The sequence below is a fragment of the Pogona vitticeps genome, chromosome 1 (assembly GCF_051106095.1).
Source record: "Pogona vitticeps strain Pit_001003342236 chromosome 1, PviZW2.1, whole genome shotgun sequence".
NCBI lineage: Eukaryota > Metazoa > Chordata > Lepidosauria > Squamata > Agamidae > Pogona > Pogona vitticeps.
The window spans coordinates 331257123-331271484 of NC_135783.1; the positions used below are offsets into that span (position 1 = coordinate 331257123).

General features: G+C 40.3%; 2 protein-coding genes across 6 annotated transcripts in view; one reads left to right on the forward strand and one right to left on the reverse strand.

The window, feature by feature from the left end:
- Positions 1 to 4108, reverse strand: NDUFB1 (NADH:ubiquinone oxidoreductase subunit B1). 3 transcript variants are annotated; one of them, XM_072986586.2, is made up of 3 exons: positions 3781 to 4108; positions 2692 to 2836; positions 1 to 90 (listed from the first exon to the last, which is right to left on the reverse strand). In XM_072986586.2, exons 2-3 carry the CDS (start codon positions 2829 to 2831, stop codon positions 54 to 56), a joined length of 177 nt encoding a protein of 58 aa, XP_072842687.1. In that variant the 5' UTR covers positions 2832 to 2836; positions 3781 to 4108; the 3' UTR covers positions 1 to 53. The 3 variants fall into 3 exon arrangements, with proteins under 3 accessions (XP_072842687.1, XP_020657864.1, XP_072842688.1); XM_020802205.3 differs by having other exon boundaries at positions 3903 to 4104; XM_072986587.2 differs by having other exon boundaries at positions 3755 to 3834.
- CPSF2 (cleavage and polyadenylation specific factor 2) overlaps positions 4097 to 14362 on the forward strand; it is a 24790-nt gene continuing 14524 nt past the window's right edge. The window contains exons 1-5 of one of the 3 annotated variants that reach the window (XM_020802202.3): positions 4097 to 4259; positions 6888 to 7052; positions 7851 to 8010; positions 8098 to 8203; positions 12495 to 12624. In XM_020802202.3, coding sequence (XP_020657861.1) covers positions 6904 to 7052; positions 7851 to 8010; positions 8098 to 8203; positions 12495 to 12624 — 545 coding nt within the window. In that variant the 5' untranslated portion in view covers positions 4097 to 4259; positions 6888 to 6903. Of the gene's footprint in view, positions 4357 to 6887; positions 7053 to 7850; positions 8011 to 8097; positions 8204 to 12494; positions 12625 to 14362 lie in introns of all 3 variants that reach the window. The other 2 variants (XM_020802204.3, XM_078383731.1) reach the window with 2 other exon arrangements.

Consider the following 14362-nt stretch of genomic DNA (forward strand, 5'->3'; position numbering starts at 1 on the left):
TTATGTCTTATACCGTTAACTTTAATGATAAACATGTATTTTGATTTGAGATATTATCTCCATGTGACTTCTTCTCCAGGTTTTAATGGCCTAGGAAAAGAAAAATAAAGGATGACAGAGTTAGGAATGAATTCTTCCAGAATGAAACTTAGAAATTTTAAAATATGCTCTGTTAAGTAAATGGCTATTTTGCATATTTGAAAAGCAAGCCCTCACATCTACACTGCTTTCTCCAATAACATTCAAAGTAACTAGAAAAAAAGTATTAATTCATGTTCAAAAATATTTTAAACAAGTTTTTGTGAATTAAATCACTTGTGGCCTACGTTCATCAAATGACACATGGGCATATATTCATATTCCTACATACTGCATTCTCCACAGGTCTATGCCTATCTTGTCCAATAAAACAATGACTTTTGACCTTTACCCTCCAGATGTTTTGGATGTCAACACCCACAATTCCTGATCTTTGCTATGTTGGCTGGGGCTTCTGAGGCTATATACAAAAGCAATATAGAAAGTCAGAATTCTCAGCTCTCAAAGTTATATCCTTCAATGTTTTCTCCAAGGTTTTCACACCGGGATCTGATGGTTGTTGTAGGTTTTGGGGCTCTTTGGCTGTGTTCTGGAGGTTTTTCTTCCTAACGTTTTGCCAGTCTCTTTGGCCAGCATCTTTGGAAGACAGGAGTTCTACTACAGCTGGAGAGATTATTAGCTTGGGCGGTTCATAGGAAATTCTATGTGTTCAGTGAAGGTCAGGACATCTTTACACAGCAATTCAAGCAAGAGAAATTACAAACTGATTTTCTATTAAAGTTGGACATTTATGAGAAAGGCTTAAAATACATCTCCATGAGCAGAGAACCACTCTGCTATGTGACCAGGGACTCTGCCCAATCAGGATCTCTCCATTCACAGCCATAGGTGTAGAAGATTCCTTTAGAACAAACAGGGAGAGCATACAGCAGTACGTTCCACTGATAGTTTCTGCTCTGCCGGGAGATGGACATTATGGCATGCAATTCAGGTTTTTGGTAACTGTATAAATGGTGCCAGTATTCATTGGCAAGCAAATCTTGGGGAGAAGTGGCAGAGGAGAGGGGGATACTCCAAATCATGGCACCATCATACACAAACACACATCTCCTTTGTTGTTTACAGCCCCACCATACATGCAAGAGGAACATAGGAAAGGGTGGTGGCAAATGATCATACGAACATAAGAGCCCTGCTGGATCAGGCTAAGGGCCCATCTAGTCCAGCTCCCTATGCCTCTGGGAGCATACAAAACAACTAGATACATGTCTCCGGATACCTCTAAATGCCAGATGCAGGGGAGGGGTATCTTCTTTCCTGGAGATTATACATCCCCATCGTGGCTTGTAACCTCTGATGGATTTTCTTCCAGAAATTTGTCCAATCCCCTGTTAAAGGCATCTAGGCCAGATGCCATCACCACATCCTGTGGCTAAATAAATATTTTCTTTTGTCTGTTTTCACTCTCCCAACACTCAGCTGGAGTGGATGTCCCCTGGTTCTGGTATTGCGTGAGAGGGAAAAGAGCTTCCCTCTATCCATTTTATCCATCCCCTGCATAATTTTATATGTCTCAATAATGTCCTCCCTTGGGCGCCTTTTCTCTACACTAAAGAGCCCCAAACGCTGTAGCCTTTCCTCGTAAGGAAGGTGCCCAGGCCAGTCATCATTTTAGATGCTCTCTTCTGCACCTCTTCCAGTTCCACAATGTCTTTTTTGAGCTTCGGCAACCAGAACTGTATGCAATACTCCAGGTGGGGCCTTACCAGCGTTTTGTACAATGACATTATAATATTGGCTGTTTTATTTTCAATCCAAGTTTTTAATGACACCTAGCATGGAATTGGCCTTCTTCACTGCTGTGGCACACACTAAGTTGACACTCTCGTCAAGCTGTCCACCAACACACCAAAATCTCTTTCCTGATCCACCACAGACAGCTCAGAACCCATTAACTGACAACTATTTCTTTTACTTTTTGCCCTAATATGAATTACTTTACATTTTTCTATGTCAAAACACATTTGCCATTTTGCCGCCCATTCTCCCAGTTTGGAGAGATCCCTTTGGAGCTCTTCACAATCCCTTCTAGTTTTCACCACCGGGAAAAGTTTCGTGTGCTCCTAAAACATGAGCAGATTGATATGTGAACAGGCACCTAAGACTTAGAACAGTTGTTCCCAACTTTAAGTCACCAGATGTTCTTGGACTGCAACTCCCAGAAATCCTGGCCAGCACAGCTAGTGACAAAGGTTTCCGGAGGTTTTAGTCCAAGAACATCTGGGGACCCAAGGTTGGGAGCAACTGACTCACAAATTTAAGTGCCAGCATCTTAACTTGGAAATAAAAATGTAGCCCATTAAACCTAAAATTTGCATAATATGAACAAATCAGACAATGCCAGTCAAGGTTCTGGGCAATATTCTCGCCGAAATGATTCTTCTAAATGGTCTTCAAGAAGGATGGGCAAAGTGCAGCCCTCCAGATGTTGCTGGACTGCAACTTCCTTTAGCTCTAGGCAGCAACATCTGGACAGTTACACTTTGCCCATTCTGGCTCTTCAGTATCAAACTCACGGACTGCACTAACAATTCACATTTTCAAGCATTGCTATCACATCGATTGGTAGGACACTTTCTTAGCATAACTGACCTTTGAAACAACTTGCTCTTGTTTCTGTAGAGTGAAAGTTCCTCATCATTCTTCCTGTCTAAGTAGCATCCAACAATGAATCCCAAAGGAACTAAACTTAAAGCCCAGTGATCTCGCAGAAGCTGAAGAACTTTCATCATAGTTGCTGGTAGAAAAGGAAGGAAAGAAACATAGTATTCAAAAGGCAGATAACTACAAAGACGTATGAACTTTCAAAACATTTAAAATTATTTGCAAGTACTGTATACCATCTTGCAGATTTTCTTTTACAAATATATATTTTTGTCTACCCAAACTATGCATTATGAGTACTTGCTGCTAATTCACCAGATGAGATTAAGAGAGAGAAATCTCTCTAACAGAAGTACACAAGCTGTAGGGGCCTGGAGGTCAATTTCACCCCTTTGGTGACCCAGCTTCCGGTACTTTTTTCTAAGCCTGGAAATTCATTTTTAATTTTGATTTCCCTCATGTGGAGTGCTACAACCACATCTTGGCTGGATAAAAAGCAGGACAAACTTCTTTGTCCCAACTACTGATTCGAGCCAGATCTTTCCAAATAGATAATGACAATCACACCTTAACTGCATTCCATCTTGGATACTTTCAGGCAGAAGCTATTACATATTATAAAGTACTATTTAGCATTTTCCAGACAGCAAAAGTAGCCTTATGTGAAGACACAGGCGTCCCTTTCTACTCAACTTAAGGTACCAATAAGCACTATTAATTCTTACATAGGATTTCAGTCTTCATATCTACATTATATAGGCAAAAATGGAGATGACAACGGGATTACAGAGGAGACGCAAATAACGGAACTAAAGGAGTTACAAAGAAGCTCACAAACCAACGCCACTAAAAGACAGCAAGACTTATTCCTGGGTGCGAGTCTATTCAGGCAACGACCATAAACCCAAGAACCAGTGGCAACGGTTAATCCGAATCAACATCACGTAGTTAACTCTGCAAACCAGACTTCCCATTATGCTCCATTAAAGGTATCATTTATTTCCCCAGAACCTTCTCAACCTCAATTAAACCATTATCTCACATCTCTCACATTTTAACGCCCTCCCGCCGCCATACCTGTCCTGAGAGGTAAGACCAGCAACCTCTGTTTTCAAGGACGCAAAAATATAGGCCCCAGAAATTCACCCCTGAGGACGGGTGGAAGGAACCATTAATAGAGGGGGGGGGAGAACATTTACCCTCCGCAGCATCTTTCACTCGAAAAAACTTGAAATGTGTTTTTGGCACGCCTGTTACCATATTGTAAAAGTTGTTCAGACAAGAGTCTTAATTAACGAACGAGCTGTCCCGTCACACATTTTGTCTACCCCTCTAAATTGCGCTGTTAGTACAGGCCACGATCTCCCCACCCTCCCGCTCATTCTCTCAGGGCGGCTCCTCCTCCCGCCTCCCGCGCTCCTGCCGGCTTTCTCTTCCTTTTCCGGGCAAAATGGCGGCGGCTGTGAGGAGAGCGGGGAGTGGTTGACGGGAGTCGGGCTCCATTTAGGTCTCCAGTAGGCTTAGGGACCGGGAGCTTGCTAGGGGCTACCGGACAGGTAAGAACAGAAGTGAATGCACGAAGCGGATGAGTCGATTTCCTCCCCCCCAACTCTTGAGTCCAGCTGAAAACTCCACGGCACTTAGGATAAAAATGTAAATATCAAAATCGAGGAATTGCAGAGGTATCCCTTTCAACATTTAGCATGAGCATGTGCAAAGGGCGATCCTCAGGGAGAAATGGCCACGGGGTGTATATAGCAGTAGCAGATGTGTGTTTCCACATAAAGCAAGTTTTCAAGAAGATAAGGATGGACAAGGTGGTATGTGCCATTTAATATCTGATATACAGCATGCCCCAACGTGGGCCACGTTGAACTGATACACATCACGCAGAAAGACATCTGAAGCTTAGTGGAGGCTGGCAGGATCCTGATTTTTAACCTTTACCCATCATCATGGTCTCTCCTGAAAATCCTCTCTCTCTCTGTCTCTCTCTCTCTCACACACACACACACACCACCATCACCACCACCACCCCACTTACCTGAAATTTGGCGGTGGTCAGTTCTGACATGGTTGATGTCATGTCTACTTCGGTTTAGGAATACACCCTAAAAAGCAGTAAGCCTATGCTTCACAGCAGCCATTCCCAACAGGGGGCATATGGCTTTGGGAGTCCTTGGCACATTTGAAGGGGCCACAATCCTTCACACACCACCTTACAAGGTTTCTTACGCAACTTACAGTATACAATCCTGATTTAGCCTATATTGTGTTTATGGTTGTGGCAAAAAAAAGGTTGAGAATAGAAGCTTTAGAATCTATAATGGTTTAAAATGTGCAGTATGGGATCTTATAATATTGCCACTCAACATGTGCCAGACATACTTATTTCATGTCATTTTAATGGCTTTTGTATTTGTAGTTAATGCTTTGGGCATTTACTTGAAAGATACATGAGTGGCTGCTTTTTTAAAATGCTGGTCACTACATTACACACTATGTCACATGTATGGCAGAAGTACAGTTGGCCATATGTGAAATCTGTTTGAGCCAGATCTTATAGACTCATTATTTTATATGTGATGAATCAGAATGCTGAAATTCCTGTTGTGCTTTTAAAAAAACCCAAATTCTGGTGACATCTGTATTGGCAAAAATCTGTCTGTTGACAAACAAGGAACTGTTGACTACAGTGGAGTAGAGAATAATTTATTTTATCATCACATGTTAACAATAGATTTCAGGAATAATAATAATTGTGTGCTGTCAAGTTAGTTTGGACATGGCAACCCTTTTCAGGGTTTCCTAGGTAGCAAATACTCAGAAGTGGTTTACCGTTCCCTTCTTCTGGGAGCGTCCTGGGACTGTGCAGTTTGTAATATTTGACTCATAAATTCGTTTGTGAGAGTGTTTTTGTTTTCATCATTCAAGTGAAAGAGAGTAGCTAGACAGAGTGCATCACCAGTTTTTTTTTAATAAAAACCTTGTAAAGCGAGGACAGGAAGCACATGGGCTTCATTCCCCTCCCCCTTTGAGTTATTTTTGTAGCTTCTTTTATTCCAGCTTGGCACCACTGATAGAAGCACACCGCCAGAATTGTGCAGGAAGGCACTCAGGCACTCTCCTGCCCCATAGAGAGCTGCCACAATTGCTGCTGAATTTTGATGGCAATGGGTGGCCGCAGGAACCTCAGCTGTTGCCACAGTTTGAGAGATTGGGAAGGCAGGCAATGCAAAAGCAGGGGGTTATCAGCCTCTCTTAAAACTTGTCTGTCACATCACACTTACACTTTGAAGTTCTAAGATGATGATGACTCTCATCTAGGGATGGGAGTTTTGGAATTTAAGGGTGCCGAGTCCCATAATTCCTCAGTATACCCACCCCCCCAATGATAGGACTAGGAGCCCTAAATCTGCTAGGAGGAAGAGCAGCTTCATCACCTGTGCACTGTGTCTTCGAATCGTTAGAAAAGTGCCCTGCCTCAATATGGGGATAAAGAGGGTTTCCTGTGACTTGCAAAGATGCAATGAGTTTCCATGGGGGCTGTGCAGAGGGATATTTTTCTAACAGTTTGAAGAAATGGCAAAGAATCCGCTTGGAGGTGATGGAGCTGCTCTGTCTCCTGTTGGTGTGAGGGTTCTGGATCCCATAACTCACCCTGAGTATTCCCACCACATTATGGGACTGGGAGTACTTGAATTCCAAAAATACCACCCCTACTCTGGTCAGTAAGTAAACTATTGCTGTTTTTAGTGGTCCTATTTCTACATTTGTATTTTTTTCTGTATTTCTGTTTGGGATAAGATCCATTTTCACCAGCTTGGTTGAACCATTTTGAAGTGTGTATGAAAGGGGATTTTTGGCTGCATTGATTTACTTTATGATGCTGTTCATTTCTCCTAAAGACTGGACTGAATAGGCAGTTCCACGGTGCTTCTTCATTTCTCAGTTGTAGATTATTATTTTTTAAATAAAAGCTCCTTTAGTTGTTGTAGGTTTTCCAGGCTGTTCTAAACTCCTGTCCTCTGAAGATGCTGACCACAGAGACTGGTGAAAGTGGTGGATAGATAATATGGGTTTTGTTTCATCATGTTTTCTAGGATTTGATGCAGTTAAAGTACAGAGCAGCATTCTGATAATTGTTTTCTTTGGGTTTTAAAATGCACATTGTTCTCTTACAGTAGCTACTTGTAAAGAATGACATCAATTATCAAGCTAACCACCCTCTCAGGGGTGCAGGAAGAATCTGCTCTCTGTTATTTACTTCAGGTCGATGAGTTTCGTTTTCTGCTAGATTGTGGCTGGGATGAGAATTTTTCTATGGATATCATTGATTCCCTGAGGAAGTAAGTAGAATCTGGCTTGAACTGAAGAGCTCTTCCTTTCTAAATCATGTAGAAACATTTCCTGCTAAATTTTTGAAATGAGCTTATTGTAAGGGAATATAAACAGATGCCTGTGTGCAAATTTAGATTATTAATGCCTGATATTTAAAATTCAAGCTTTATGCTAAAGCCAGTAGAATGATTGTATACCAGATTGTTGGACCTGTTTCTGCACAGTCAAAGAACACACTTGTACCATTTCATCGTAATCCAAATTTGGCCCCAGTAAATTTTGTTCTCAATTCTTATTATAGAGCTTTTTAAAAATTGAAACATGCTAAACATCTAATAAATGGCTTGGATCCTAAGTGTCTCCTCTTCCAGTAGAGTGGAAGGATTCCCATAGTCATCTGGCCAAAAATAGAAAGAAAAATGTAAAAAAGCTGTGGCACCCCAAAAACAGTTTTATTTGAGTGTTTGTGGATACATCTACTTCATCAGGCATTTAGTCTGAAAAGTTTTATGGGAATCCATGGAAGTCTTTCCAAGGGAGTGGTGGCAATTTTCCTTAATTCCCTTCATTCCATATAGTATTCAGCCTCCTCCCCCCCCCTACATGGAAGTATCCCTGGACAAGCTCTCCTTAGGAAACATTATCATACATTGAAGGAAATTAAGGAACCAAACTGTAGCTGGCATTAGAAAACATCAGAAAGTGTATTTGTTAAATGACATGCTTTATACCATCATAGAGAGAGTTTAATTTCTGTAATAGTAGAATAGCATGCACTTTCCCCATCTCTTGATTTTCTTTTACAGATATGTTCATCAGGTTGATGCAGTACTTCTTTCACATCCTGATCCTTTGCATTTGGGTGCACTTCCCTATGCGGTGGGAAAAATGGGATTGAATTGTGCTATTTATGCAACCATCCCAGTGTACAAAATGGGGCAGATGTTCATGTATGATCTCTACCAGGTATAGTTCACTTTCTTAATAAATCCAATTGAAATTGTGAATAAGATCATTACACATGATAATATTTTTCTGTTCTTGTTTGGATAGTCACGCCACAATACGGAAGACTTTACTTTGTTTACCCTGGATGATGTGGATGCAGCTTTTGATAAAATACAGCAACTAAAATTTTCTCAGATTGTGAATTTGAAAGGTAATAAAAGAATTTAACTGAAATAATAGCTTGTTATTTTACCATATGGGATTTGCCATTTACTTTGTCCAAACTATATTTTTTTTTGTCTTGAAAAAAAAGCAAATGATCTTACAGTGTTATGGATGCCAGACTGTTGAAATAAATTATATTCTTTTCCTGTTGAGAATCTGCCCAAGCAGCATTGATCTTGGTCTCAGGTGACCTTGTTCAATTTCTGACTTGACTGTGAAATATCACTGGATGATCCATAGGCCAGTAACTGTCTATCATCCTGATCTACCTCATAGAGTTATGAAGTGAGTAGGAGGACAGTAGTGCATACCATCTTGAACTTTTTGGAGAAAAGGCAAGATATAAATTTAATAAAGAACAATAAAGATCAACTCTTCACGTGCTCATGAAGTTAGCAAATAGAGTCAAAAATTCCTCCAGCCATGCACAAGGAGGCATGTATTACAATAACCTTGGGATCTACAGAAAACAAGAATTAAAAAAAATAAGTTGTGTGGGGACCCAGTCTTAGCAACATGAAATGCTGTGTGACTGAGGAGGGGAAAAAACTGACACCTGTGGGGAATGTAAGAAAACATACATACAGTGGTGCCTCGCAAGACGATGTTAATCCGTTCCGCGGAAATCACTGTCTTGCGAAAACATTGTCTTGCGAAACCACATTTCCTATAGGAATGCATTGAAAATTAATTAATGCATTCCTAGGGGAATTTTTTTTTTTTAAAAAAAAGGAACTTAAGGGGTAGGGAGCTGGGAATTTTTTTTTTTAAAAGAAACTTAAGGGGTAGGGAGCTGGGGAAGCACCATGAGAGGACTGGCGGGGGGGTCCCCTCGCTGCAATCGCCAGCTTTGGAGGCCCCCTGCCAGTCCTCTGATGGTGCAGGAAAAGCATCCAAAGTGCTCTAAAGTGGGCGCGGGTGGTGTTGGGGCACCCCCTCCAGGGCTCTGATGGTGCAGGAGAAGCCATCAGAACCCTGGCGGGGGTGCCCCCAAAACAACCCGCGCTGGCTTTGGGGGTCCCTTGGGGCTTACCTTGCACCATGGGACAACTCGCCCGGGTCCCTCTGCACAGTGACCGGCATTTGCAGAGGCTTGTCTGAAACCCTTTTTAAAGTTCCCTCCTCTTTCTCCAGCCTTCGGTAAGCCTTGGAAGGGAAAAGGGGAGGAAAAAGAGCAAAGTGCTCTAAAGCAGGGGCGGGTGATCATAGAGTGAAAAGGCCCTATTGGAACCATCGTTTTGCGATCGCTAAAGCGATCGCAGAAAACCCATTGTAAAGCAATTTAGTCGTCAAGCGGGGCAACCGTCTAGCGAGGCATCACTGTATATACAAATGGTACAGAGAAACTTGGCAGCATTACATCTGCTCTGGGCCAATATTTGAGTACAGTAGGACCCCTTGGATTGGTTCCAAGACCCTACCACCCTTGGTGGTGAAGAACATGGCTATACATAGTATGGTCTCTGGTTCCCTCTAGTGGTCAGTTCTGGCAATTTAATCATGAAAAAATATTTGGAAGGATTTATTTATTTATTTTATTTTATTTATTTATTTATTTAACTTATATGCCACCCACACTACCCGAAGGTCTCTGGGTGGCTTACAGCATTTAAAATACAATAAAAAGGCAAAATAAAATGCAATTAAAATATATATTCTAAAAATTGCCATCAGACCTACAGCTGATTTAAAAATATTTCCATGGCTCATACGTGAGCCAGCGAATACTGATCCCACATCAGTCCTGCTGTAAATGCTTTTATCTGTGGCATGGCTGATACACCATCTTCATCTTAACTGCAGTGCTGTATGGAGGCAGAATATGTAGCCAGTTTATCCGTTCAGGGGTACTATGGTTAAATCTTTAACCATGGTATGATTCCTGAATAAAATGAGTATTCCCCTCACTCTACACAGAGAATTATTTTTGGAACACCCCTATCCATTGAAACCCTTATCATACTTTTCCGTGTATAAGATGCCCCCATGTATAAGACTCCCCCCACTTTTCTAATCCAAAATTAAGAAATCTAAGTGGGGCTTAGCAAGGGGGGGGGGAAGAGATCAAAGTGCTGCAGGATAGCTTTGATCCCTGCTTTCCCCTTCACTTGTTTTTGTTCTCTCCTCAGCTTATTTCCGTTTATAAGATGACCCTCAATTTTTAGTTTAAAGATTTTAGACAAAAGTATAGTCATATACACAGAAAAATATTTCTGTCATGAATAGCCGCTCAGAGTGGTATTGACTTACCAGATGGGCGGGATATAAATCAATCAATCAATCAATCAATCAATCAATCAATCAATCAATCAATCAAATAAATAAATAAATAAATAAATAAATAAATAAATAAATAAATAAATAAATAAATAAATAAATAAATAAATAAATAAATAAATAAATAGGATTTCCGTGGTGTTTCTAGCCAATTTGCCAACTGCTGTTTATAGGCTATCAGAATGATAAAATGGAAGAAGCACCTTTTGAGTGCTTTTAAATAATTACACACATTATTTGATGTTTTTTGTTTTCTTTATTTCTTAAAGATGTGTGTCCTTGTCTACTTCATAAGATGTTGATATTATAATCATTTAACTGTGTGCCATCTGATTAGATGAAATGCCATTCATCAAACTAATCAAAGAGGAAGGGTCAGCTAGAATTAGTTGCTCCATATTGACCAGCCTCTGCAAACCATATTCATCATACTGAGGAATCAACCCTTTTCTCACCCTGCCTCTGCAAAAGAGGAGTAACAGTATGTTTCACTTAGCAAGATCAGAATTATATTGCCTTGTGGTTTTCATAGATCATTAATTCCTAAAGGGAACCTCTTGCAGTACGTTACAGTACGTTATTTCTTTTCAATTTGTTCTTCAGTTGGAAAGGCTCTGGGAGCGATAAAAGCTTCTAAATCAATAGAAAAACAAGACACTGCTTGTCTTCAGACTTAAATCTTAAAGGCACAATGCCATACAATAGCAAGACAGGATCCTGCAGAATTTTAGCTTGTTGGGAATAAGTGCAAGCGAGAACAGCTGAACAAACTATGAACCTGATGCAAGTGAGAACAGCTAACCTGATTGCAACAGTGGCACTTGCTTGTTGCAATCTGGCTTTTCTAGGAGAAGCAAAAAAAAATGTGCTGCTTATATACCACCCCATAGCACTCAAAGCACTCTTGGGGCAGTTTATAATTTAATTATGCATGCTACACATTCCCCACCCCCACCCCCGCCACCTAAAGCTGAATACTCAATTTACTGACGTCAGAAGGCTGGAAGGCTGAGTGAACCTCAAGCCAACTACCTGGCATTGAACCTCAGGTTGGGAGCAGAGTTTTGGCTGCAGTACAGCAGTTTAGCTACTATGCCATGAAGCCAGGTGAATAAATCCATTACAAACTGTAGGATGTTGCTTTTGGATGTTGGAGAGAGATAAATCAGATTACAGGGCTTGGGTGCAAGAATTTGTTTATTTATTTAAAATATTCTCCTCAAAAGGACCCAAGGCGGCTAGTCCATTGTTCAGATGCTTCTGCTTGCAGTAAGAATGATTAGGCATTGTGTACCACCATGTACACCATTGTGTATCACCTTTACCTTTACCTGTCACCACGATGCTTTTCCTTTGGCAGACAGGGTTTTTATAAAATTCTGAGCTGTCCTTTTCTCCAAATGGAACTTCCGTGTTTTTTTCACACACACACAAGTTTTGAAGGGAAGAGGAACAAGCAAACTCAGCAAACTGCTTCTTTAAGTTACAACATGTACATAAAATGGACTGCTAAGATAAGAGGGGAAATCATCAAGCGAAGCCAAAAGAAACTAGTCTTGGTTCACAAATCATCTGAGTAGATATGAAGCAGTTCTGTACATTACAGTAAGACTTTAGTGCATACTGCAAAGTAAAAGTGTGCTGCTTATATACTGCCCTATAGTACTTAAAGCACTCTGAATGGTTTGTAGCTCAATCGTGCAGGCTACACATTGCTCTCCCAGTTTACCATTCTTGGAAGGATGGAAGGCTGAGTGAATCTCGAGTTGGCTACCAGGGATTGAACTTGGATAAACAGCAGAGTTTTGGTTGCAGTACTGCAGTTTAACCACTGTGTCATGAAGCTCCAGAGGAAGGAACTTATGAAATGCCTTATTAATATGATCAGCCCCTGGAGATAACTCTAGTACTAATGCCCTGTTTTAACTGTGTTGAGAGTAGAAAAGGATTAAAGTAAACCTTGTGTGTTTGTGCCTGAATTACTGCTCTTATTTTTCTAGGGAAAGGACATGGTTTATCCATTACGCCGCTACCTGCAGGTCACATGATAGGTGGAACAATTTGGAAGATCGTTAAAGATGGAGAAGAAGAAATTGTTTATGCAGTTGATTTCAACCACAAGAGGGAGATGTATGTACAAAAATCACTAGCTTTCTGTTGACACTGCTGTTATTCCTTAATGATTGCTACACTGTTGGCCTTGTATTCAATGCATGCTTCCAAATAAGGCCAAAGATGTTATCAACAAATATTTCTGTACATTTGTTAATCATACTTGAAACTTCACTGACTTGAAAGAGGAAGACCAGTTTGTTTCTATTTTACAGAAATGCTCCATCTAGTTATGTGGAGACTGTTAGTATTTGCCCATGTTAATGGTTATCCAAAAGCATAAACTGATAGTCAAGATCTAGTAAAGCTGTTTATGTGGTAAAGATATACATAAGCATGGATCAGAATTTAAGAGCAAAGGTGAATGAAATAGCTCTTTTTCTTTTATTAAAAAAACTTACAGTTTAAATGCAGCATAGAAGCAGAACTACTGAGATTCTCTTGACTGCTGCCAAAGCTGCAATTTATTATCCATCGGTCACACTGCTTAGTAGTACAAAGACTAGTCCTCAACTACTGAAAAATGATTTCCTTAAGTCTCACACACAAAAACTTATTGTGGGTAGAAAGAGCATAATTTAGTATTGAATTTCAGACATTCATTCCGTTCATCCAGAAACTATACATCAATGTGTTTTATAGGTTATCTGCATTTTGCTTACAAAGCAAACAACAAACCTAGCCTACAGAGTGTGTATAGCTGTCATCTGGATTTTATTTTTAAGGAATTATGGTGTTCTAAATCTAGGGTAGGTAAAAAGTAGCTCTGAATTTACTGCTAGGTCTCCTTGCAGTAGATCAACAAGGATTCCTAATTCCAGTACATTTAATAAAAAAGCAACAATATTACCGTAGTGAAATGCAGAAGACTTCGGTTCTGAGATTTGACATGAATTCCAAATGTATGTCTTTTGTACAAAGCTTCGGTTGTTGGATCTAGCCTAAAGTCCAACCAGCCCTGTCCTCATTTCACTTGTTCAGAATTTTATTACCATGCTTGCTATTCTTGGATTTCAAAATGTTAATAGTGATCTTAAAACGAGTAAGGTACATGGAGCAGAGCTATTTTGAAGAGCATATAACAAAACATAAATTACTGAGTGATTGTTCAATTGAGAAAGGATAAATGTATTGAGAAGTGCTGAGATCTTAAAATAGGAACCAGAGATGGGCATGAATGGAGGGGACGGGGTAGAGAAGCCAGGCTGCTGCCTCTGAATGGGTGCCTGCTGGAGGAGGCAGGGCTCTGAAGCACTGAACACCTAGTCCGCCAATAAATGAACTGGCAGGAACCACCAAACCACCAGTTTGTGCCCATCTCTCACAGGAGCAAATGCTGTAAATAGTCACAGCTTTATAAGCTCTGGAACATAAAACTTGTGCACATTTCAAATTGGTCTGAAGAGTGAAGACAAGACATCAGTGTGGGAAGAGGGCGCTGGTAGACTTCAAAACATTTACCATTTGGTTTTAGTTATTTGACTGTTCGTTTTAAAGTAAATTGCTTTAAATGTTTTAGGATATAAACTAATTATGTGAATCACCAACACATACCAAGAGAAGTACTTCCAGCTGTAAATTTAATTGAGTTAAAGTTTCTGTTCCAAAGTGGGGTGTGGTAAATTAGGCACCTGACATTTGGGAGCACATTTAGAAAAGGCTTTACCATAGAACATACATTATCTTGTGATGGCTTCCTTAGTAATTGCAGTTGTCCATCTTTGTCCTTTTCTTTTTGACCTCCCTCTGGGACAAT

What these genes read in the sequence shown, in the direction of transcription:
- NDUFB1 (XM_020802205.3), bottom strand. Translation starts at nt 3,963, where the DNA reads ATGGTAACAGGCGTGCCAAAAACACATTTCAAGTTTTTTCGAGTGAAA. An exon ending in AGTGAAAGATGCTGCGGAGG is followed by an intron (nt 2,837 to 3,902) that starts GTAAATGTTCTC and finishes CTTTTCTACCAG; the next exon opens with CAACTATGATGAAAGTTCTT. An exon ending in AAGAGCAAGTTGTTTCAAAG is followed by an intron (nt 91 to 2,691) that starts GTCAGTTATGCT and finishes TTCTTTTCCTAG; the next exon opens with GCCATTAAAACCTGGAGAAG.